The 23,448-nt window shown below is 57.9% G+C and overlaps 1 protein-coding gene across 1 annotated transcript; it reads right to left on the reverse strand.

The window, feature by feature from the left end:
* Positions 1–3,259: 3,259 nt before the first annotated feature.
* Positions 3,260–13,697, reverse strand: PTPN7 (protein tyrosine phosphatase non-receptor type 7). Its single transcript, XM_009463281.2, has 10 exons — positions 13,584–13,697; positions 11,933–12,161; positions 11,289–11,472; positions 10,758–10,842; positions 9,972–10,048; positions 7,075–7,212; positions 6,088–6,198; positions 5,322–5,479; positions 4,349–4,462; positions 3,260–3,797 (listed from the first exon to the last, which is right to left on the reverse strand). Exons 2-10 carry the CDS (start codon positions 12,061–12,063, stop codon positions 3,704–3,706), a joined length of 1,092 nt encoding a protein of 363 aa, XP_009461556.1. The 5' UTR covers positions 12,064–12,161; positions 13,584–13,697; the 3' UTR covers positions 3,260–3,703.
* Between the last annotated feature and the right edge of the window lie 9,751 nt (positions 13,698–23,448).

Raw genomic sequence — 23,448 nt, forward strand, 5'->3', positions numbered from 1 at the left:
CCTCAAGCTGCGCCAGGGCAGGTTTGGGTTGGGTATTAGGAAAAATTTCTTCATGGCGAGAGTGGTCAGGCCCTGGCCCAGGCTGCCCAGGGCAGTGGTGCAATCACAGTCCCTGGAAGTGTTCAAAAAACGTGTGGATGTGGTGCTTAGGGCCATGGCTTAGAGGTGGGCCAGGCAGTTAGGGTAACGGTTGGACTCGATGATCTCAGAGGTCCTTTCCAACCTAAACAGTTCTATGATTCTATGATTCTATGGCTTGGTCATTGATTACTTGGAGTCCATGAGAATGCTGTTGGAGACTCGTCTGTGGTTACATTGCTCACCTGAGTGGAGAGCTGTTACTGAATACCCAAAATGCTGGGTTTTGGCACATCCTACCCCAATGCCCTGCTCTTCCAAGAAGCTGGCTGAAGTGGTGCCCTGCTGCAGCCTGCAGTGGGGTGCTATGTTCGATGGGGACACCATGCAATGCACTGGCACTCTTCATCAACTGCAGTGGATTTGGAGCACCCTTGCCACCAGCAATGCCTGCGTGTGCCACTATGCTGATGTGCACCACATGGACACCATGGTTTTTTCTCCCATCCTAGGCAACTTCCAGCCTGGTGAGTTGTCACAAGTGTAGGAAATGGATTACCAGCCTGGAAAACCTCCAGTCACATGGAGAAGGGACGTTTCCTGAACCCTGGGCAGGACCTGGCCTGCTGGGGACATGGTTTGCAGGAGTTTGCAGCCCAGGGACCCCAGCACCAGCTCCCTGCCCGGTTGCCTGGACTGCACCTCCAGCAAAGCACAGAAACGCCATGAGAAGGAAAAAGGCAGCTGGGTCCATGCTGGGGTTTTAAGGGAGGAGAATGAGGAACAGGAGCAATCTTGGCCCTGCTGAAACCCCTGGCCAAGCTCAGAGGCTTAATCTCAGCCTGGGGCATGGGGAGATGTGAGATTTCGGAGTGATTCCTTTCCTTTGCCTGCTGGGCACCCCATGGTCTTTATGGACAGGGTGAAGAAGTTTTGCAGGACATAGGTATAAGCCTGACACAGCCAGACCGGATCAGACACCCTACTTCACCTCTGACATGGGGTGAGCCCTGGGATGGTGTTTTGCAATAACGCAGGCAATAGCCCAGCGTAGCCCTGAGGAGCGCTTGGGAAATAAATACAGGGAGGACGGAGCATGGTAATGGTCTGATAAGTGTCTTGAACAGATAGAGCTCGTAGAAATTGAGATTGAGAGACAGGAAAACTGCTTAACTGATCATGATCTGCATCAGACAGCTGAACTGGCAAAACTCCCAGCACCCGATGTGGAATCTGAGAGGGGATGACAACATCCCCTGCCCGGCCACCGGCCCCAGCGCTGCTCCTGCGTGCCTTGGGAGACCCTCAACGCAGGTCACTGCAAGCCTGCCCTAACAACTCTCCTTTTGATAATAAACTGAAAGCATGAGAAAAATGGTGCATGTCCTGCTGTCCAGGGAGCATGGGGAAAGACCGTGCCTCGGTGCAGTTTGTAGGCCTTTCAAGTTCCCCTGCCTGATGGCAACGTGGGGAGGAAAGACTTGGGAAGGAGGATGCCATGGGCCAGCTGAGTAAAGCCTGTCTCAGACAAGCTCAAAACTTCCATTGGTGCCTTCAGAGACACCACCAAAGGCAACGCCATGACATAAAATTAACGGAGAAGGCAAGGTCTTGAGCCATGCTTTGACCTTTGAGGGCTTGTAGAGGCTCTGCGGTCGCTCCAAGAGCCCAGGCACCGGGCAGGAGCCCTGCAGAGACCAAGGTCCCCCCAACAGTGCCTGGCTGGGCAGGCTCAGTGGCACAAGGAAGGGTTAACCTGACGGCTGTACAGGGAGATTGCTCTGCCAGGGGATCCAGAGGCTGTAGGTGGAAGGACCTGTAGGTGGAAGGACTACTTCAGATCTGGGTTTTTTTCCTGCTGTGGGGCCAGGGAGTGGGTTTGTTGCTGGTGCTGTGGGAGGGGGCTGTGCTAGCAGAGGGTCTCTCACTGTCACTCTTCCATCCCCTCTCTGAGACATTTCTCCAAGAGGATTTGCTCCTTGCAGTAAGCAGATGCTTCAACGTCACTTTATCATGCTATAGCAGGTGCCCTGGCAAGTACTTTCTCCGGAGAGTCTGCAAACACATGAGAAGAACTCATAAGGACTACCAGGGCTCAGCAATACATGATAATTTCTGTAATATTGGCTATTTTTGCACGGTGGGACATGCCTGGTCTGTCACTGGGTTTGCTACTTATGCCCAGCAAGATCAGGGAGAAGAAACTGACTTTGGGTCACTACTCATCCTTGGACAAGGCCGATTCACTTGTTCACTTACTGCTTTTATAGAGAGTAAATGGAGAGGAGCAGGAGAGGAGGAAGGAGAGGAGCAGTGAGGATGGGATCCTGGCAGGGGGGACACGGGCCTGAGGACCCCCCTCCTGGATGGATGGACTGATGGCAAGACAGGAGAACTGCAGAGTTAAGGATGAAAATTCTCTTCTTATTCAATCATTTCTCCTCCCAAGAGAGCCCCAGAGCCTGAACAACAGGCACTAGGGCAAAACAGTTGGGCAGCCATTCAACTGCATTTTGGGGGCCCTCAGAGAAGTGGAGGGGGGTCCGTGCACACAGCCCTGATCTGGGGATGCTCCAGGAGCCGAGGCGAGCTCGGACTCTCTCAGCAAGAGGACTGACCCTTTTTTCCCTGGATCTCACCCACCGAGTGGGCCACATCAGGGCTTGTGGGCACAGGCAGGCGCAGGCCAGGCAGCCCTCAGCTCCTTATCAGCACTCACTGCCCAACAGCGTGTGCAATGCCCATCAGCTGAAGGGCAGTTTTGAATAGCTTTGAAGCATTTTACAGAATAGTTCCAACTCTGTGCTTTGTGCCAAAATATTTCTCCTTCTTTTTCCCCCCTGAATTTATCAGTGAAAAAAACCTAAATATTATTTTTTTCTGATTTCAGCAAAACCCCCACCCTCAGGTAACAAAGGCAATTGGGAACATGTTGCTTGCAAAACTGCAGATGCACTTAGGAATATCCCCTGCTTTAAGGCTGTTGAGAAGGTGTTGGCCGAAGGGGGAGAGGAAAGTAAGCCATGTAACAAAGGCAACCAACTGTGCACCTTTTGTGCCAGATCATCAAGGTGCATCTTTAGCAAGAAGAGCATCACAGCGCGTGTTCGGAGCAAGCCCAACCCTGCACGCAGCGCGGCCTCTGCCCACAGACGATAGACATGCAGCTGGGGGAGAGGCTCTGTTTATTTGCAGGGTAATTGTTCCAGCTCTGCATCTAACGAGTTAAACATTTCTGTGCAGCTAAAAGGCAAACCGTGCTCCCGGCACTCACCCAGCTTCAATTCCTCTGCACAGCTTGCTCTTCTGGTTGAGGATAAAACATAGCATGTTTCAAAAGCGAAATCTGGGTGAAATCCAGGGGTGAAATCTGCCTCGAGCCAGCAGCAACGGCCACCTCGAGCACCCACTGCATCCCTCATGTGAACCCACCAAATCCTGCTGGTCCCTGAGGTCTCAAGGCCACAATCCCCATGGATTTGCTCAGCTGTGCTCATCCTGAGGGATGCTCATGCTGCTGCTCTGTGGCCCGGTGGCAGCAGTAAGGGGGTTTGGTAGAGATGTCCCCAAGGCTGGTGCAGGAGACATCGGAGCAGGGAGCCAACAGCCCAGTGGGAGGCCTGTGCTAGTGGCCTCCCGCCTCCGGCAGCTGGGAAGCGTAGAGAGCTAGTGTGTGATGGAGGAACTGGTACTGCTCGCTCGTCTGGATCATCCCGCCTCTGCAAGGGAAAGGCAGGTCCCGTTGACACCTCGCCAAAGCCCATAACCCCATTCCCGGCTCCCTGCTCCCGGGGCACAAATATTCCTGCTTCACCCACCACACACAGGTACATCTGAAACAGGTGCCCGAGCTGCCCAAAGAGTATTTGGGCTCAGCACCATTGCCGGGCTGTTCAAAATGCAAATTAGCAACTGATTTGGCTCTAATTTTTACCAGTACTTCTCCTTGAAAAGTGGCAAAATCAAGTGTTTCTGAATTTAGTGGCTGAGCTGGAAGGGGCAGACTGGCTACCAGGTTCAGAGCCACTCTCCTCTCCCTCACGTCCTCAGGTCCTCAGAGCTACAACAGCCCTGACAGGAAAACCAGTCCGTCACTGGGCAATCGTTTGCCATCACTACATCTTCATCTTTCAGCAACCCTTCTGGTTTCCATCAAAAATTGTCCCCATGCCCCTTCGTGATGCCCATCCCCACATCCCTCCTGCATCCATCCTCCTAGGCTTGGCACCCAGCAGGACCCTCCAAGGAGCAGCCTGCTCTGAGCACCCACCTGTCTATGCGGAGCCGGCACACGATTCCCAGGATATCCACATTCCCCTTGTCCTTCAGCTGCTGGCACCCGATTCTGGTAGCGATAAAGCAGCCTGTCCGGCCGATGCCTGCGCTGCGGGACAGACACAGCTGTGCTGAGCACCGACAACATCCACTACCTGGACCTTGGTCTGTCCAAGCTGGACATACTCCTGGATTGTTTGCTGCCATGATTTCTTCCTAGAGGGATGCTGCGGTCCCGATCCCAGCTGCCAGACCAACTTTCTTAGCCAGACACCAAAAGACATGGGCTGGCATCACTCTGCCATGGCAAGGGGGTCCTGCCATGTTGCACAGCCCAGCTGAGGCCGCTCTGGAAGCACAAAACCAGTCTGTGCCCCCCATCCCTGTGCAGTGCAGTGGTCTGCAGCCCGTTCACCTCCCCTCCCAGCTGTGCTCCAACCCCAGGCACCGAGGGGTCTGCCCTGGGCCAGCCTGCAGCATCACATGCCAAGTGTGTTGCGTAGGAACGACCTGCTCCACTGTCCCCAAATTCACTTAGCGGTGAGAGAAAATACGCAGAGGCCACCTCCTCCAGGAGGGCTGCCCTGAAAACCAGCTTCACAGCTGAGCCGCAGGCCATGCTCAGTGGCAGAGGTAGCAGGAGCCTGAGCCGTGGATCTGCCGTGGGTCTGGTGGCTGGGTCCTGACCCTGCAGAGCTCTCCTACTCCCATCTTGCTGTCTGCAAACCCAGGTACAAATCAGATTTCTTTACAGGGCACTATGCACCATGCTAATGCCACTATCCTGATGCCAGGACAGGAGTTGCTGGCTGAACAACTCTGCTATGGGGATGCCATGCCCTGGGATTTCTGCACCACAGCGGGACCAGCTCATGAGCATTCACATGTGGGATTTTCCCCTCCGGCATTTGCAGACAGATCCCAAGGTGAAGGGCAAACAGGGGCTCGGGTGAGGGGAAAGCCCCTACCTGCAGTGCACAACGATGGGCCCTGGGCTGGCTGGAGCCTGGAGAATCTCCTCCACCTTGGACACCAAGTGCAGCAGGGGCTTGGCTGACTCTGGTGTCTGCTGATCCGGCCAGGAAGGGAAGAGGATGTGTTTGACCTGGCGGCATTCACCTTCAAGCTTTTCCAGCACAGAAGAAACAGAAATCAGGACGCGGGAGCATCGATTCGCTGGGCTGGGCCAAATGAAGGCATGGAGTCCAGCTCAAGCAGAGGCCAGGCAGCCTGTGCCCGCCTCATCTGCTCTCCTTCCAGATCCCTCTTTGAGCCTCTACCAGACACCCAAGAGAGACCCCTGGGCCAGGGACTCTGGGAAGTGTCCCATCCCAGAAGATGCCCCGTCCCAGTACTGTCTCCACAGTCCAGGCAAAGCCAGCAAGATCCTTTTGGCTAGTGTCAGCCCAGGGTGACTATGGAGAGCCCATGGGGCAGAGCCCAGTGGCACATTGCAAACAGCAAAGGGCTAACAGAGAAGGTGTCCCCGGCTGACCCCCTCTCCTCTCCCCTCCAGGGCTGGGTCCTGCTCCCGCTCAGCCTCCTCGGGCAGCCAGGAGCTCTGCAGACCTGTCCTCTGGCAGGGGACTCATAAGACCCAGCTCTCCGAGCCATGAACCCTCTGCTCCCCTGACACACAGCGTTGCCACCCCACTAGAGAGCCTGGGGGTGTCAGGGCCACTGCCAGACCCTGCTGGGCTCCCCTTCTGACCCCAGGACAGAGCTCGAACCCACCTGGATGGAGAGATCCCGGATCACATACTCCACGCACTCGCTCACTCCCTGCACGCGGATGGTGAAGGGGCCGTAGGTGCCCTCCTTCTCCGGCCAGTAGTGGACACATTTCTGAAAGAACAAGGCAGGGTTCATGGCTGTGGAGATGCTCAAAGCACCCACTGGATGTCTGAGCTATGCTTTGCTCAGTGCTTTTGGGAAGGAGCATCACTTGGGGAGGTGTGGGGGAGTGGGGAAGGTGGATGTGGAGTGATACAGAGGGGAAGCTAAGGAAGGGATAGATCCCTCTCCCCACATCTGCTCCCCCTGCACCCTTTCCCATGCCCTGCCATATGGCTTTCAGACCCCGGGGCTGCACGGCTCCCCCCAGCACCACGGGAGCTGTGCCTGGGCCAGTCTGTGTCCTGCCAGACCAAGGAGGGCCCAGCCTGCCCAGTGGAGGGCACAGGGATGCTGTGCCAGCCAGGGAGAGAAGGGAGGGAGGAAGGACATGGCCAGGAAAGAGAGGGTGAGTTCCCCCAGGTGGGTGCTGCTTGGACGGGGAGCCGGGGACCGCAGCCAAGGCACAGGGTGGCCGCCACGCAGGGCACAGTGCTGCCGGCTCCCATCCCAGCCCACATCTGCCAGCGGAGAGCTCCCAGCCCAGGAGGAGAGCTGCTCGGGGCGGGAGGGACACTGCTGACCACTGCTTCTGTTCCCTCTCCCAGGGGTTGTCCTAATCTCTTTATCCTATTACCCAGCTGGTGCCCAGAGCACAAGAGGCCACGTGAGCAGGAAAGTCTTTGCTGGATGGGGCCAATGCTGGGGTTCTTCTCCTCTGTGTGTGAGCCATCAGGGGTGCCCTCTGAGAGCAAAGTAGAGAAAGCAAGCAGGTGCTCAGACCCCACATTTGGTCTCGCACAGCCCTTTACTGTTGTTATTACCCCACCCCACTCCTTTGCTCCTGGCTAGGGTGCTGGGCCTGGGCCTGGGAAGGGGCAACAGTACCTCTTTGCGCTCCTGGAGCTTGGTTATCATGATGATGAGGGGTGCCTCCTCCTGCCACACCATATCCCAGAAGTCGGCCACGGTGTTCAGCATGGGTCCCTGGGTGGCGATGTATTCCCGGGGCCGCCCTGCATAGCCCTGCCAAGAACATGGTCCACCAGTGACGCTGGGGGGGGGACCCTGACGTGCAAGGGGAGCCTGTCTCCAGGCCACCCCAGCTCTTGTGGTGCTTGGCTTCCTCTACAGGTGAGAGGCTGAGCCACATGGGCTATTTCCTACTAAACCTGTCCTTCAAATGCTTTTATAGACCTGATTGGGAACTACCAGACATCCTCTCCATCCTCCCAGTCCCACAATCCAGGATCAAGCCCACGGAGCAAGCCGTGTGCACCCAAGCTTCTTGCAAGTATCCCCAGGTTATTGGTGTGACAATAGCTGGCGTGATGGACACCTTGGCGACGCAGAGCTGACGCAGGGATGTCGCTTCTCACCAGAGGCATTTCTCCAAGGACAAGCAGAAGTCATCAAGCTCCACTCTAGGTGGGACCTGGGATAGTCCCAGCTGGGTCCCACCAGTGCTGCCTCCCCACCAGGCTCAGGAGGGGACGTGGCAGTGCCCAGCAGTGGGAGGACTGGGTCTGGGGACACCTGGAGGGGTGGTCAGCACAGGCCACTGCCCTGCCTCTGCCCCAGCCTCTGTTTTACAGGTCCAAGCATCCTCTGCCTCCATGGTCACTTCCTTCCCCAGTATAAAATTGCCAAAGAAACAGAAAAGCTTGGAGGTGCTCCAAGTCTGCTCAGCTCCTGCTTCACACCATGGCCTCATGGGCAGTGCTGCTGGCCCAGCAGCAGGGAGAGCATGCAGCGGCAGCAGGCAGGAGCTGGAGGACAGGCACGGGCAGAGGTGTGGGAAAGTAACGGGATCTGTAACGTGTTACTCCAGCTCCCAGCTGGAGATGCAATTTGGCAATACAGCAAGGAGCCAGGGACCCAGCTGAGGATGCCTGGGGGATGCTGGGGGAGGCACCCACAGCACCCACAGCTTTTGGAAAAGCCAGTACACAGCACTCTGGGCAAAGTTTCATGGCTTTGTCAAAAGAGATCTCAGTTAAAAATGCACCTAAACCCCTGTGATTTAATCCAGGTCTTTCCAGGAATCCTGTTAACAGTTTGGTCCCACAAGAAGTTGCACTGGCCCAGCCAAGGGGCAGGAACATTTTCAGGAACATTTTGTATAGCCCTTTTCTCATGCCTCAAGATTATTTCTTTTTTGTAGGAAACATGATTTTCCATTCAGAAGGAGACTTGCAGTAAGACCTGGAGGTGTCAACACTGGGAATTCCCCCCAACCTGCTCCTCATTCTCAAAAACATTTCATGGGATATAGCCAGCAGGAAAAACATTCAGTCCCAGGTGGGGGCTAATGTGATCAAATACCTGCAGAGCTCTTCCAGACTCGCTCTGCCTCCCAAGCATGCCAGAAGCAGCCTGGGATGCTAAAGTGCCCACAAATTCCTGCACCGTGACAGCCCTGGAGAGGTGAAAATACCAGCTCCACACAGGGATGTGTGGGCACATGTGCTCAGGTGTGTGCACGTGTATGTGCACATGTGTGCGAGACAGGGATGGGTAGTGTTTGTGCATTTTTGTTAGCACTCCTGTGAGACGGAGAGGATGCCACGTGCTCGCATACACCCTGATGCACGTGGACAAGACGATGGCGTCACCCAACGTGAAGCTGCGTGCTGCCAGGCTGCTTCAGGAAGACTACTCAAAGCAGTCCTCTGTTGCCCGTGTTCAAACCCTCATTTGGACCAGCAAGCCTCCCAACAGTTTTAGGCATGGTGCTTCTGTGGCCGAAGTCAGATGTTGACCGCCACTGCAGGATGCCAGCAGCTCACATCACTGCTGCCTCGTTGGATCACACCCATGAGCACCATAAGAAAAAAAATGCTACTAAATGCCCTCCAGCCCCAGCCTGCACCCTCTGACCACCTCCCAGGGGTCTGCCCGTCATACTCTAGTATGGCACTTCTGTGGGCTACTTTTCCGAGTCCCACATTCCCACACTCTCCTCGCTGCCATGCACCCAGAGTGGCTGTGGACCCACCTTTGCTTCCCAGTGCCCCTAGCCTGTCCCAAGGGGAAGGATGCTGAAATGAGATGAATTGCTCAGAAAGAAGCCTACCAACCAGGCAAAGCTGGTACCTGGCTGACACAAGAGCCTGTTTTAGACTGACGCATGGTTCAGCACAACAAGTGAGACTGCAGCCTGGAAGGGGTCATTTGCACAGCAGGATGATTATCATAAATCAAGCTGCCTGAAGTAACACCCTTGGGTCTGGGAATTTCTCAGTCTCTGGAAAGGGACCCCATCGGGTGTCAAAGATAAGCCATGCCCTCCCCTTCGTTAGCTTTCTTCTTGGGAGACTGCAACAAACCCCCTGAGCAGAGAGGAAATTCCTAGATGTGTAAGGGTTGAACAGCACCGGGCTGCCATGCTCTGTTGACGTGGCTTGCCTCCTGTGGCCTTACCAGACAACAGGCTAGTGCACGAGGAAGAGATGGAGAAGCCACTGAGACAGAGCCCATATGGGTGCTCAACCCACCCAAGCAGTGGGAGCCAAAAGCAGCCACCTTGTGAGGCTTTCCCACCAAAAGGGACACCGAGTCTGCTCTGCACGGATGGAGCCACATCTCTCCAGCTCAGAAAGGGGTGGCAAGTTCAGACTGCTACCCCAGGGCAGCCACGGGACAATGGGTGACAGTCAGTGTCCTGGCATGCGGGTCCCGGTGTGGCACCTGTAGTGCTGAGGAGTTTGCAGTCCGATGCCCTGTGAGCCATGGGCTGCAGGACCTGGGAGACCACCCGCTCTCCAACCAAGCAGGACACTCACCGTGATGTAGTTGGCGTTTATGTAGCTGTCTTCCTCCTGGTTCCCTGCCCTTCTGAGACAGACCCGGCTCTCAGGATCTGAAAGAGATGGGAGGCATTACCCCAGGGATAGTCTTTCAGAGCCTGACCCCGCTCATCCTCTCTGCCTCAGCCTCAGAGGCTGGAGACTGAGTCCTCCCAGCTCCATGCCATGCTCAGAGCTGTCTGCACCCTCCCTTGGGCCCCTTTTTGCCCCATTTCATTCTCACTACCATGGCAGGGTACAGCCAGCCATGCCCAAACTTGCCTGTACCGCAGTGAGCATGTGGGGTATCTCACCCGCCAGGCAATAACCCCCAGGGCCCTCCCACAGTGCCTGACTAGAGGCCAAACGAGTCCTCCTATAATGTTCTCAGCCTTTATACCCCCAGCGACATGCCCTTGGGACATGTAAGGCCCCCACAGTGGCAGGGAGCAACCCAGGCTGGGCTGTCATGCTGGGCTGTCGTGCACTGCACACCCTGGGAGTACACCCCAAGGAGCAGCTCCCCACATACCACCCTATAACACAGCGTACACCCCCTGCAACCCAGCACCCAGCTCCTGCAACACGGGGAGCAGGAACAAGCACGGCAGGAACACCAAGAGCACCCAGGAGTGCCCACCCTGGTGCAAGGCTGCTCTGAGTCACCCCTCTCCCGTGCACAAACACCCATGCACGCGCACACACACACATGTGCATACACGCCCCCTGCTCCACACATGGCACCTGGGCAAATGTGAGGCAAAGGGATGCAGTGGCACATACTGGGGAGGATGGTTTTGTATCTGTCCTTGGCGGCACGTCCAGGGATCTCCAGCTCCTCCAGACTGACAAAGTTGGGTGGGATTTTCTGCAGGAGGAGAGAACAACTGTGAAGAAAACTCCATTGCTCTGCTGCTTGTGTCCCCTCATCGTGGCAGAGCTCGTCCCCCAGGCAATGAGACGCTGACCCAGGGACCTAGCAGCATCACCAGAGATGTCAGCTCCTGGGATGAGCCCTGTCCTTAGGCCAGATGTGGTGGGACACCTTCCAGAGGGGCCACCTTGGGAGAAGAGTTTGGCATGGGAGAGCAGGACAGGCTTCCCAGGGATGCAGGAGGGACTTGTGTGCACCAGGGAGAGGGCAGCCAGGGGATACCCAGGGCACCCCTCACCCCTGTCTGCCCACATCGCCTTCCCTGCCACTGGTGCTGCTGGGCACAGCTGGGCTCGGAGCCTCCCTCCGAGATGTCCACCCCTGCCAGTCTGCCCCCCGACCAGCCCCTGCCATTCCTCGTGTGAAAACATCCCTCATACCGAAAACTCCTCCTGGAGCTGTGTCAGGCTCTGGGCACGTTGCTGCAGCTCCTCTCTCCTCAGCACGTGGCTGGATGTCCTCAGGAACTTCAGTGTGATGTCCCGTGGCGTGCAGACGGGCTGGATGGGCTCCACGCTCCCCAGCGAGCTCATGTCCAGCATCAGTGACACATTGGAGCCCCTCCTGTGAGGCAAAGGGGTCCCTGGCTGACCCTCTGCTACCCTGGGACAGGAGGGCAGCCCATCCTGCCATGTCACCAGTTAAAACCACCCCACACCGAGCAAAAGTCAGGCAGAGAATAACAGAGGATGAAGAATGGGGCCAGGTAGAGACCCCAGAAGATGTGGGGGGCGGGTTGAGGAACAAGGAACTAGCTGGTCATTTCACCTTTTTGCTGGAAAGCCCTCAAAGCCTGGTGTCTAGATTTGGCCGGGGCTAGGCGGGGTGGGGGTCAGGGCTGCCTCCACGCTTAGATCTGGCATCTGCACAAGTTGGCAGGCGGTGGGCTGGCTGGGCTGGGCTGGGAGAAGGAAGTTTGGGGGAGCCCAAGCCCTGGGGATGAGCAGTGCCATGGGTACCCGCCGTTTGGGCTGAGACAGGCAGCACGGGGTTCGGGCTGCAGACACCGTCCAGCCACGCTCACCTCTCCTGAAGACGCACGTGCTTCTTGGCAGAGGGACTGGGCTTGTCTGTCTTGTCCATGTCTGCCCCGGCTGCCCGGGCTGTCAGGCTGCTGTTATGAACTCTGGAGCACACCAAGCAGGCTTGTACCATGCTGCGGCAGCCACAAAGCCCTTGTCCTGAAGCACAGGGAGTGGACACGGGGGGCCCTCAGCTCCCAGGGAATCAAGGAGCCATCAGAGGAGAAGGAGCTGGAAAAGAAAAGGCAGATCTGAGAGATACCATGAGGCTGGGTGGATGCCCTGACGGATGATCCCTAAGCAAGGGACAGGTTTTGGGTCCTCAGCTGCCCTGGAACTGGGGCCCCCAGCCCCTGCATCCAGGTGGGTGGCATAGGGAGAGCTCCCAGCATGTTCACCCTCCAGGACACCCGCAGCACTGCAGCCCACACAGGCACCCACTGGTGACCCTGGGCATGGCACCGATGGCTGTCTGCTTGCACCGAGCGGAGGACACCCACGCCCTGTGTTGGCAGAGCATGGTCTAGTTTTGGGGGAGCCCAAGATGCTCTCCATCTCCATGGGAAGCACCGTGTGTTTCCTGCCCTTCCCCGGCATGCCTGCTTCAGCCTGGGGACATGACGGGAAGCGGGGAGAGCTGGGACCCACATGAGCACAGCAGCATTCAGCAGGTGAGATGGGGTGGGTTGTAGGCACCACAAGGAGCATGGCCAGCTCCTGCTATTGGGAGACACGGGGCCAGGCACCCTCAACAGCCTCGCAGCTCTGGCAAGGGAGGCGCTGGGACAGTCTCCTCCATCCCACAGGTCTCAGCAACCATCAAGAGGAAACTGCTTTATCTGGGTGGTTGAGCAAGAGGCAATGGGGTAGCCCAGCTGGAGCGGGGTGCTAGGGCTCCACTGCCACCAGCCCCAGGACAGCCCCTGGCAGGGATGGGGAGATGCAGGTGATGCTGCTTCACCTTTGGGCAGAGCTCCTCACGGTGCAGGCAGCACCCTGGGATCGTGAGGCTCCTTCTCATCCCCAGCTCCCTTCTTGAGAAGGAGATGGATGCCAAGGGACAGGGGATGCTGCAGAGTTGGAACTCTCAGTGGGCAAAGAGCGGGATCCCAGATACCTCATCAGCTCAGAGAGGTCTTGCAGAGAACCGGGTCCACGCTGTGGCCGTGCTGTTTGGGAAAACGGCTGGGGCAGGAGCTGTTCCCCATGACTCCCTGCTGGGTGGCAGCATTTCTGGGGGTGGCAATGCCACCGCTGCCATGCGCACCATCCCCGTGCTCCAGGCAGGGTGCCCTGTGCCCTGGCCAGGCAGGGCAAGAGCGGCTGCTCCCCAGGAGTCGCAGCACCAGGGGAGATCCTGGCCGGAGACAGCAGCAGGCTCCAACCCCAGCAGCCGTCCCTCGCACACCGGCCAGGAAACACCTGGGAGATGCCCCAGCCAAACCCCTGGCAGGCAGGAGGGCCCTGGGAAGAGCCCCAGCTGCCAGCACCTGCAGGGAGAGTGTCCCCATCACCCTGCCCAGCATCCCAGCCCTGCCCAGGGCTGCCCGGCAGCGAGCACATGCCCACTGCCTATGGGTGCCAGGGCCTATCACTGTCTGGTGGGGGTCCCCTCTCCAGTGGGCGGCACGGGCAGGCTGGGGGGCTGCCTACCTGCTGCCCCGTGGCGTGGGCTCCGTCGGTCCTGGCACAGGCCCGCAGGCGCCGCGCGTGTCGGTCTAACACCACGGTTTGAAAGTGTTCAGGAAGCTGCTTATCAAAGGAGCTGCTGCCTCTGCTGCTTCCTCTCCCTCCTTCTCCCCCACCCTGCCTGCCGCCCACACACATACCGGCCACATCGCCGCAGCTCGGCTCCGCTGGGCCGCCTGCAGCCCCAGCCCCGCTCCCCGCCGGCGAACCCCTGTCCTGAGCCCTGCCTCCCCAAAAATCCTGGGGTGCCTCCATGGGCATCTCCAGCAGGGCCAGTGGGGTGTGCTCGGTGCCCTTTGCAACCAGCCATGGCCAGTGCTGGTGCCAGCCCATGGGGCATGGAGGGACAGGCGAGACCTGGCCATGGGACTGGGGCCACTGGCAGAAGGGTCGAGGTGGGATGCTTCATTTGGTGCAGTGGTGCTGCTCTGGGGACACCAGACCCCACCTGCCCCACAGGGAGCCAGAACAAGTCCTCCCATCCCTGCCACCCTGGCCATATCCCCTTGCCCAGGCTGTGCACCAGCCATTCGCCAACCCACTGCGGGGTGAGTCAGGGTTCGGCACCTCCCACGCTCCATGCCTGGCCATGCGCAGTGTGGTCCTCATGCCACCCTGTCGTCCCCCTAACCCATCTCTCTGTGGGTGCCACCCCCCACCGCTCTCGACCTGGGACCATCCCTGGGCACCTTGAGGGAAGACACGTGGGCTCCCCCTCCCCAGCAGGGCTGGGAAGGGGGTGTATTTGGGGAGGAAGGTCCCTGGAGGGTCTGGCTCAGGTAGGACAGGTCTGCCCTTGGGGGCACTGCACATCCTTCCTGCTGATGCCCGCTGCCGCAGCCCTGCCGCTCTTCCTGTTTGTTATTGCCGGGGCTCTGCGAAGAGACACTGCACGCTTCCTTCCTCTTCTGCCCCCACCCCGCTGCGCTGCAGCGGCTCCAGCTGCGTCCCCGCCAGCCACCATGGACCCCGCATCCCAAACGCCTTCTCCCAGTGGCCGCTGTGCTGGCTCCTCCTTGCTGCCCCGGGGAGCCCCTCGCCCTGGGCCACCTCCAGCCCAGCTCATTGTGGTGACCAGGCTGTCATCCCTGGGATGTGCGGTGCCAGGACTGCCAGTCGCTGTGCTGGAGAGATGTGTGTCTGTGCATGCCTGTGTGTTTGCAGGAACATGTGTGCAAGGGGGTGCCAGAGTTTCATCCTGAAGACAACATCATCACTGGTGGCCCACGGGAGACCCTGTCAGTGCCACCTTTTACCCAAGAGCTGGGAGATCAGAGGGAGCAACCTCCAGAGCAAAGTGCTAGGCTTGGCCAGCAGCAGAGCAACCTTATCCTGGAGACAAAGGCACCAGCATCTGTGCCTTAAGAGCAGATCCCAGGGTGCCAGCAGCCTCTGCAAACCTGGACTGGACTCTTTATCAGGCCTGAGGATGGCCTGAGGAATTGCTTCCTGTCCTATGTGGGATGAAAGAACTTGGCCGTAGGGGCCTAGAGACAGCCCCATCACAGACAAACAAGCCCCAGCACTGCCCTTCCCTCCCACTCTCCGTCTTCTGACTGAGAAGTATTCCTAAGATGACCAGCTGTGCAGTACTTAACAAGGTGGCTGCATAAACTTGCCCTCAGTAGGGACCAGAGTAAATAAAGAGAGTTCTTTCCTGAAGTACTAGCCTGTCAGACAATTCAGAAGCTTCCTTCCTCAGCAAGGCTGAGGCTGGGACTGTATCTGCCCTCTTAGTGTAGTGGGCACCCCTCCCATCTGGGTGGCTTTGAGCTCAAGGGGTCCCTGAGGATGCAGCTAAGATGCAAACCCCTGGGGCTGCCCTTCCTGCCTTTTGCTGGCCCAACCCTGTACAGACCTGCTGCCTCCTCGCTGTCCTGTTCCTCTGGCACTGGGACAAGCAAGGGACAAGCTCAGCATGGCATTGGGGCAGATACCACAGAGCTGCCAGTACACACGAGTCGTTGGACATGTGTTGGTGACATCCATGCGCCCACATTCACCCGCAACCTGCCCAACTGCCAGGTGCCTGTGACTGGGAGGATGGAGACAGCTGGACCCCTGCAGACCTTGTAGGGCCCAGGGAACATCCACAAAACCTAGCAGCACCCAAAGGTGCAGAGAAACGGGGCTCCGATCCCCAGAGCTGGGCTGTCCAGAGGCCCTCACTGTACCCAAGAGGCACCAGGGGCACATCCTACTCCTCTGCACAGAGACCAGAGGGCAGCACCGGCCTTTGGGAGCTGGATTTTGGCCCTTTTTCCCCAAAAGGAATGGGAACCTTTCACCAAAACATGGCTTTATCCAAGAAACAAGGTCAAGCTGCAAAAGTGGTGTGGAAAAAAAACCTTTATGGAGGCCAAGAGCTCCCTGTGGGCTGTCAATTTTAGCGATCTGTGGCCCAGTGTGATTTAAGAGATTTGATGGCCATTTCAAAGGATTTGGGATCCACTCAGCAGTAAGACTCTTCCTCCTTCTGCCAGGTTCTGCCTTGGTCATGAAACCCTCCTGAAAGCTGCAGCAAAGGATACAGATGCACTCCCTTTGCAAAATGACCTTGTGTGGTTGCCCTGGGACCTGGGTCAGTCTTGTGCCTCAGTGAGATGATGAACAGGGGTAAAAGGAGGAAACAGATACTGAGACACGGTGTATCCTCTGCCTCTGAAGCAACACATCCAGGTCCTCATGCTCAGGGAAGTACCCCAAAAAAATCCTGCAACACTTTGCCACTCATGGACCTCCCCAAGCCACTGGCTTGGCTCTAACAGCCACACGTGTACCTGTGCTGGCTGGGACCAAGAAGGACGCCCAGCACAGAGCCCCTGGGAACACCACCGTTGGCTTTTCCTTATTCAGAAAGCACTGATGGAGACTGAAGGGACCGTCCTGGCCATGGGGACTCATCCAGGATGGAGGGAATGCAGGAGGGAAGCAGAGATGTGGTGCAGGGATGTGCCATGGCCCAGGCTCCCAGCAGCAGAAAAATCTGCACTGCTGAGACCTCCTGATCCCTACATGCATCTGATGATAGTGCACGAATGGACCTCAGCGTACTTCCACCTGGCCAGCATGGCTCCTGTTCCTCCCCTCTGCTGAAGCACCAGCAGGCTGAGACATGGCAACGGAGGTGCATTTGGGGGGAGACAGAGCATGGGAGGTCACAGCCCAGTGGAGACCCAGACCACAAAAGACAAGGTGCTGGTGGAAAAGGAGGCATGAGCTGGTGGAGATAGACTGGATGAGAGGGAGACCAGGAGCAGACAGAGCAGGAACACCACTCGTCCCATGGCACGTGGGCAGGATGCACACCCACACGTGCAGAGTGAACATCCTTGTTTACACACCAGTGTCCACCCATGCAGGTGAAGGGCAAGCAAATACCTCGCTGGCCTCTGCAGAGCAGTGAAGTCCCAGAGGTGCACACGCACACGCTTTTGTGCGCACTACTTCTGGCCACATCTGCGCCCCAGGTTGGAAGACGATGCTGCCACCCCGCTTCTCCTGAGGGACACAGGATGGGTCTGCAGAGGGGTGCAATGGTGAGCAAAAAGCCAGGAGCTGCTCTGGCCGGCGGTACAAGGTGAGGGACTCTGCATCGCTGTTCAGCCATGCTCGTCCTGTGTTGCACCACCAGCTCTGCACCGGATGCATCAGGCTGGCCTGGGGTGCAGAGCACTCCTACAAGAAGGGGCTGCTGGGGCCGTGGAGGACCTGCAGTAGGGCCTGGCTTCGAGGGAAGAGGGTGTCCAGGCTGGGGGCAGACCCCCACCCAGGGACGGTTTGCTGTCAGGACAGGACCAGGACTCCAGGGCAGGCACCTCCATCACAAGCTGCCACAGGCAATGGAACCGGGCAGTCCCTGGAGGGCAAAGCCCAGAAGGGGTTGGGGGGAAGCAGCACTGAAGGAAATGGCTCTGGGGTGGGTCCCACAGGGCCACAACTGTGCCTGTCGCCATCTTCCCTCCCTCCCCTGGTGGGGCAGGAGGGGTCAGGGCCCAGAACAGGAACGTCCCTTCTCCCCAGCACTCCTCTCTGCTCTGACCTTGGTGGCAGCGGGGTGTCAGTGCCTGCATCCCTCAAGGGTGGCCTTTGCCCTTGCACTCTCACAGCCCATGTGGAGAGCAGGACTGCTGCAGGAAGAACAGCCTCCCCGCTGCCGGATCCCTCCTCTGCCTCACTGCAGAAACCCCAGCCTTGTCCTGCCCCCAGAGGCATCCCCCCCTCACAGCATCCCCAATGCCCAACATGGCGAGCAGGATGGGTGACTGCGGCGTTGGTCTTTCAGGAGGTGATGATGATGCCCAGAGTGGTGCTGGGACAGCAGAGGACCGATGATGGAGGGGCAGATGCAGAGGGAAGGGTCCCAGCTGTTACCACATCAGCCATCCACCCCGGCCCAACTTGAGGTGCCCAGAGATGTGCCAGGCGTGGGATACCGTGTGTCCCCTGTCTGGGGACACCTGTGCATTAGGGTCATGAGTTGGGCTTTAGGGACTGCAGAGGTTTGTGGCAGAGCCTCAGGGGTCTTCAAGGGGCCGTATGGCTGTGGTTTTATTTTCAGCAAGCCCAGCAGGACGTGGGGACCCCACAGAGCTGGTGCTTCAGGGGGGGAGGTCTGGATTTATCCCTGACTGGTACTTGCAGGTTGTTCACTTGCATTTTACAATTCCACTTCCATGGGGTCATCTTGCACCCCGAGCATCCTCTGACTGTATCCTCAAAGCCAGTTCCCTTCGTGCAAAGAGCAGGTCCCAGCTTCAGACTGGGAGTTGTTCTCCCCGCTAAAGCCCAGCCAGTCCTTACTCTCATTTCACCCTCCAGCCTCCCAAGTACGAGCCTGCTCTCCCAGCCTCCCTGCCCTGATCCACACACCCCAGCACCTCTCCTCACCCTCTCCAAACAGCAGTGCAGCCCCAAAGTCACCTGAGCCAGGCAGGCACCGAACTGGCACCCAAAATGCAAATGGTGCCCCGCGGTCTCACTCCCCCGGAATTGCCTACCGCACCATGGCCTCGTCTCGCTGGGCCTCCGTCACCTTTGGCTCTAGCTCTCGGACAGGGCTGGTCTTGCTCCTGCTGACACGACTGGGAGCTCAGGACATCCTGCAGGGTTTTGGAAATTAGCCCATCTCCTTCGCTGCCTAAACATCGCTCATGGGCTTGAAGGTGAAGCGGCTGCCTTGGGATTCAGCAGACTCTGCTAAAACCAGCCGATCAGCTCCCAGCAGGTGTGAGAAGGACTATGCAATTAGCCCGAGCATCCCGCAGAGCCGGCCGCGGGGGTTGCAAACAGCCCAGTTACGGCACAGCATCGGGGGGCTCCGCGTCACATGCCCGCTGGCCTGGGGACAGCCAGGACCCAAAAGCTGAGCAAAGCACCTCTGCAGATTGCTTTTCCCGGAGAGCGATGTCTCACTACTACGGCTTCCTCCGCGTGAGCGCATTCCCAAGGACAGCCCCGGCACTCTGTGCCGCGGCGTGCAAATGTTTGCCACACGCAGCCCGTGCCGGCGGGGCTGCAGGGAGCACAGAGCCCGCAGAGCAGTGCTGCACATGAGCCCGGACCCTCGGGCATCCCGCTGGGATGGAGCTGATCCTGAGGAGGGAGAGCCAGAGGGAGCAGACGTGTGACCTTCCTCCCTGTTGCCAGTGATGGTCTGCACAGAGTTTGTTCCTGCTGCTGCCCGGCTCTGGCTGGAAGCAATTAAGCAATTGCTGTTTCATTTTTTCAAGGCATCCACTGCTGATCTTGCCAGCCCCTGCACTCCTGCCTCTGTCCTCAAGGAGAACCAAAAGGATGGTTTATCACCTGAATTTCTTGCTTAACTGGTTGGGTTTTTTTCTTCTTTGAATGACTGCTGAGGAGAACCACTCTTGGTTTCTGGAATTAGATATTCTCCCACACCTCCTGCGAACAAGCTGAGCTTTCCTCTAACTTTGCAAACAGAAAGGCAGAGGAAAGCAGGTGAACCATCAGCCCCATCTGTATGGGGCTAGCAACGATGCAGGGTTGGTGCCGCTGTGGGCTAAAGAGGGGTGCATGGGCATGGGAACAGCCCCCCGGGAAGGGCGTTCTCCTAGCATGAAGGTGCTTTATATCAGCATCGTTTAGTCCTCTCCCCATTCATTTTAGCTTCATGCATGGAGGATTGCTCCTAAGTCGAGTGGTGAGGACAGAGGGGATCTAAGCCAGCATGTGGGACCAGATCTCCAAGGTGCTGAGGCTTTGACTCTATCCAACGAATGCCAGAGGAGAAGCCACAGAGGCACAGCAAGAGCCATGGGGCTACTTGGTCACCCAGCACACACTGCTGCACCGTGAGGGGACACAGCCCCAGCGCCGGCGGCAGCGTCTTGCTCATCCACGTGTTGCTTGGGCTTGTCCTGCACTTCCCTGGCTGCCTCTGAGAGTGCTGTGCTTTTGGAAAGGCTGCCTGGAAATCTTTGCGTGCCTCAGTTTCCCCTGGTGAGCTAGCTGTCTGCCTCACCCTGGTCAGGTGGCAGCAAACAGTGGCTTGCCCAGGCCAAGAGACACACACACGTCTTCTCAGGAGGCTTTAGACCACAGCGCCTGCTTGCAAAGCACTGCGAGGTGCGCGGGCAGGAAGAAGGCTCCCAGGAACAAGAAACTACTCTCCATCCCCAGAGCATACAGGACAAAGCATCTCCCTAAGAAAAAGGCACAAAAAGGCCTGAAAATCCTGCAGCCCCATTGTGTCGCTCATATCCTGGGTCCCTTGGCATGCTGCAGCCTGTGGCATCAAGGATCTCGGCACCCAGCGACGTGGGCTGAGCCACGCCGCTTGCCCCAGCCAAGCTCGGTTGGGTTTGCTTTGCACAGCCCTGCTGTCTCCAGCCCCCGGGCTGTTTTCTCGTGGGGGCAGCGAGCGCGGTGACCTCTCACCGGGTGCAGGGGCCGTTATCAATAACAGGAAACGAACTTGTCAGGAGGGGCAGGAGGGAGAGAGAGACCCAGAAAGAAAGGAAGCGGTTAGAAAGTAGTCACTTCCATTTTTGCTGTGAGAGAGCCTGCGCCCACACGCCGCTGGGCGCAGGGGAAGCGGTGCTGGCTTCCCACAGGCTAATCTGGTCTGGGATCAGCAGTGAGTTTTTCACGAAAAGCGCACAGATCCTCTCCTAGCCCATGATAACAGCTAGAAAGAAGATAATAAACCAGGGATAGTTAAAAATAGCCCGCTCTCAGCCAACGTCCGGTGCAGAAATAGGTGCAGCCAGTCAAACAGATGCCGAGTTTGTCACTCCACGGGGGCTAAGTTTCTTAACCTCGCTAAAAACAGCCCATGCATGTGATGCTGACTGTACCATCTGGCCCCAGCACAGGATGGACCCGTGGATGCAGCTACCTGGGGCCAAAGGGCCTTGCTGCTGCATGGCGCGGGCCAGGGAGGATGTGCCAGCAGCTTCTGCGTGGAGTCTTGGAGATGGGGATGAGCTGGGGTTGCCTGAACGACCAGTGGTACGGGGTGAAGCCAACCCGAGAGCTTGGCTCCTCCAGTCCCCAGCTGCTGGCATGTCGCTGCTGCTGCTGGACAGAAGGCATCTATTCTCCATGCAGATACTTGCATAACTCACCCCAGTGGCCTCTTCCTCTTTTCTTGGGCAAACTGTAGAGCTGAGGCCTGTCGGATCTTTTAATGAAAGCCATGTTTTCCAGAGCTTTCCGTGGTGTTTTTCTGTACTCTATTAAAGTATCTTTTTAAGGTGGGAGAGCCCACAGAAAAGCTTTGCTACCCTCTGCAAATGTGAATCCACTGCCGTATCTCTATTATACAGCACCCTGCAAGATCCCCCTCGAGCACAGAGAGAGATTCAGCCTCCTCGCCCTGAATCCCACCGAGACAATCCTGTCTTAGCACAGCAGGGCACGTCCTACAGACAGAACCCGCGCACCCAGGCAGCCAGGATCATGCGAGATACATTGCATGTGCAAAATGAGACAAATTCTCTAAATTCAAGTCCTCGATCCTGTAGTTTGGCTCTAGGCTGCCAACACCCACACCTGGCTGATGGTGCACTAAAATGCATTGATCTGCTCCCAAAGGAAGGTTCTTGAGTTGTGGTGCATCTTGCAAGAGCCAGAGCCCCGTGACAGCCACGGCAGGTCCCATCTCTCCAGCTGGAGGAGAGACTCACCGTAGATGTGCCGAGGCAGCCAGAGGGCAGCAATGCAGAGACGACGGGGATCTGCACAGTGCGGCTCCTCCAGCACGCAGCCAGCCACCCGCCGAGGCAGGGCCATGCTTGCGCGTGAGTACGTGGGCCTGTCTGCTCTTGAAAGCTGTTTTGGATACTGCTTTCTGGCCTCAGAAAATCAGAAGCCGCCACGTTGGGCCATGCATTGCTCCTGCTGAGCAATGCCTCCCGAGGCCCCTTGGTCTCGCTGCAGCTGTGCGGCTGTAGGTCTGAGCCACAGGAGCTCACAGCACGCAGGGTCTCTTTTCTCCCGGCTCCAGGTATCAGAAATATTCCTGTCGGCTCACTGTGGGGAAGCCATGGTGCTGGAAGCTACAAATGCCCCAGATCTGGAGGAAAATCTAAGAAACTGCAAGCTTTTTAGTTTTTTTTTTTATTTCTGCTGTTGGGGCCAAGGCAGGTCCCCAGATGCTCTGGGGCAGAGGACACTTTTCCTGGCAGCAAGTGCAGGTAGCGCTGGATGGAGCCATGGGGCTATATCAGCACTGGAGGATAAATCAAGGCAGCAGCTGGTGGCACCAGAGCCCCTGATGCAGCACAGGTGTTGGGCTTTTTGCCTGTGAAAGCCTTGCCTTGCCAGCACTGGATGAGCTGCAGCAGCAGCACTCTCCATCACCCAGGGCTGCCGAACACCTTTCCCCTGCTCCCGCCTGGCATGGGGACGGGGACAAGCCATGGGGCTGGCATCAGGACAGTAACCCTGAATAAGGCACTGGGTCTGCCACCGCATGGGAGACCCGCAGGTCATGGCCATGGTGCCTGGTGGCCAGGTCACCGCATGGTGCTACAGCTGCTGGTCCACCAGCCCATCCTTCTCCCCCCACACCTCACCTCTGGTTTATGGGGGACATTGCACCCTGTTAACAAAGGCTGCTGGACTGTGTGTGTGTTTTGGGCAAGGGTGGGTCCCTCTATAATGCAGAGCCTGCATATGGTGCTGGGGCCCAGGTCTGTGATACCAGGATGGGGCAGGAGGGTGGCTGCTGCTGGTGAGTGGGGGAGAGGATGGGAAAGCACTGGCTGAACACCTGCGGGGCTACGGAGAGGGGTGCAAAGCCAGCGAGCTCTGCTCTCTGCCGAGGCAGGTCACCCCTGCCCTGCCGTGCCACCAGCCAGCCTGGCACCGTGACACCGCAGCAGATCAGCAGATCATGTCCTGCTGGGTGGGCATCACCCCTGCCAGGGGGCATCTCCACCTCCTCTCACACCCCCCAGGCAGCTCTGCCTGCCCCTCTTCTGTGGGTCTCCTGAGCCTCTCCCCAGACATGAGAGTCACCAGCGAGGCCACCTCAGCTGGGCTTTGGGGTCACTCTGCTTTGGGGTCACTCCACTTTGGGGTTGCTCCACTTTGGGGTCGCTCCACTTTGGGGAGCTGGAACCCTGCCGGGGGGGGGTCAGATGCAGCAGCCTGCAGGCACGTGCTGGGCAGGGGCCCTGCTGCCTGCTCCTGCCGGGGAGGAGTTGCTGCGTGTGGGGCCACATCCTGCAGCGCTGGCTGGGTCTGGGCCCACGGGTCCTGATAGGAACCCCCTGTGTCTGCCCATTTCTCCATTCCTGCAACGGCCTGGTTTATGTTTCTGTCAGGGACAGCTGAGTCTGTAAGGATCCAGGATGGA

The sequence above is a fragment of the Nipponia nippon genome, unplaced genomic scaffold, assembly GCF_047370975.1.
Source record: "Nipponia nippon isolate SJK-2023a ecotype South Korea unplaced genomic scaffold, ASM4737097v1 scaffold_25, whole genome shotgun sequence".
Classification (NCBI taxonomy): Eukaryota; Metazoa; Chordata; class Aves; order Pelecaniformes; family Threskiornithidae; genus Nipponia; species Nipponia nippon.

Excerpts from the sequence above, each read along its gene's own strand:
- PTPN7 (XM_009463281.2), bottom strand. The coding sequence starts at position 12,063 with ATGGTACAAGCCTGCTTGGTGTGCTCCAGAGTTCATAACAGCAGCCTG. Across the intron at positions 10,843-11,288 it reads AGCTCCAGGAGGAGTTTTCG|AAAATCCCACCCAACTTTGT; the intron begins GTATGAGGGATG and ends CTCCTCCTGCAG. Across the intron at positions 5,480-6,087 it reads TCCGGGATCTCTCCATCCAG|CTTGAAGGTGAATGCCGCCA; the intron begins GTGGGTTCGAGC and ends GTGCTGGAAAAG.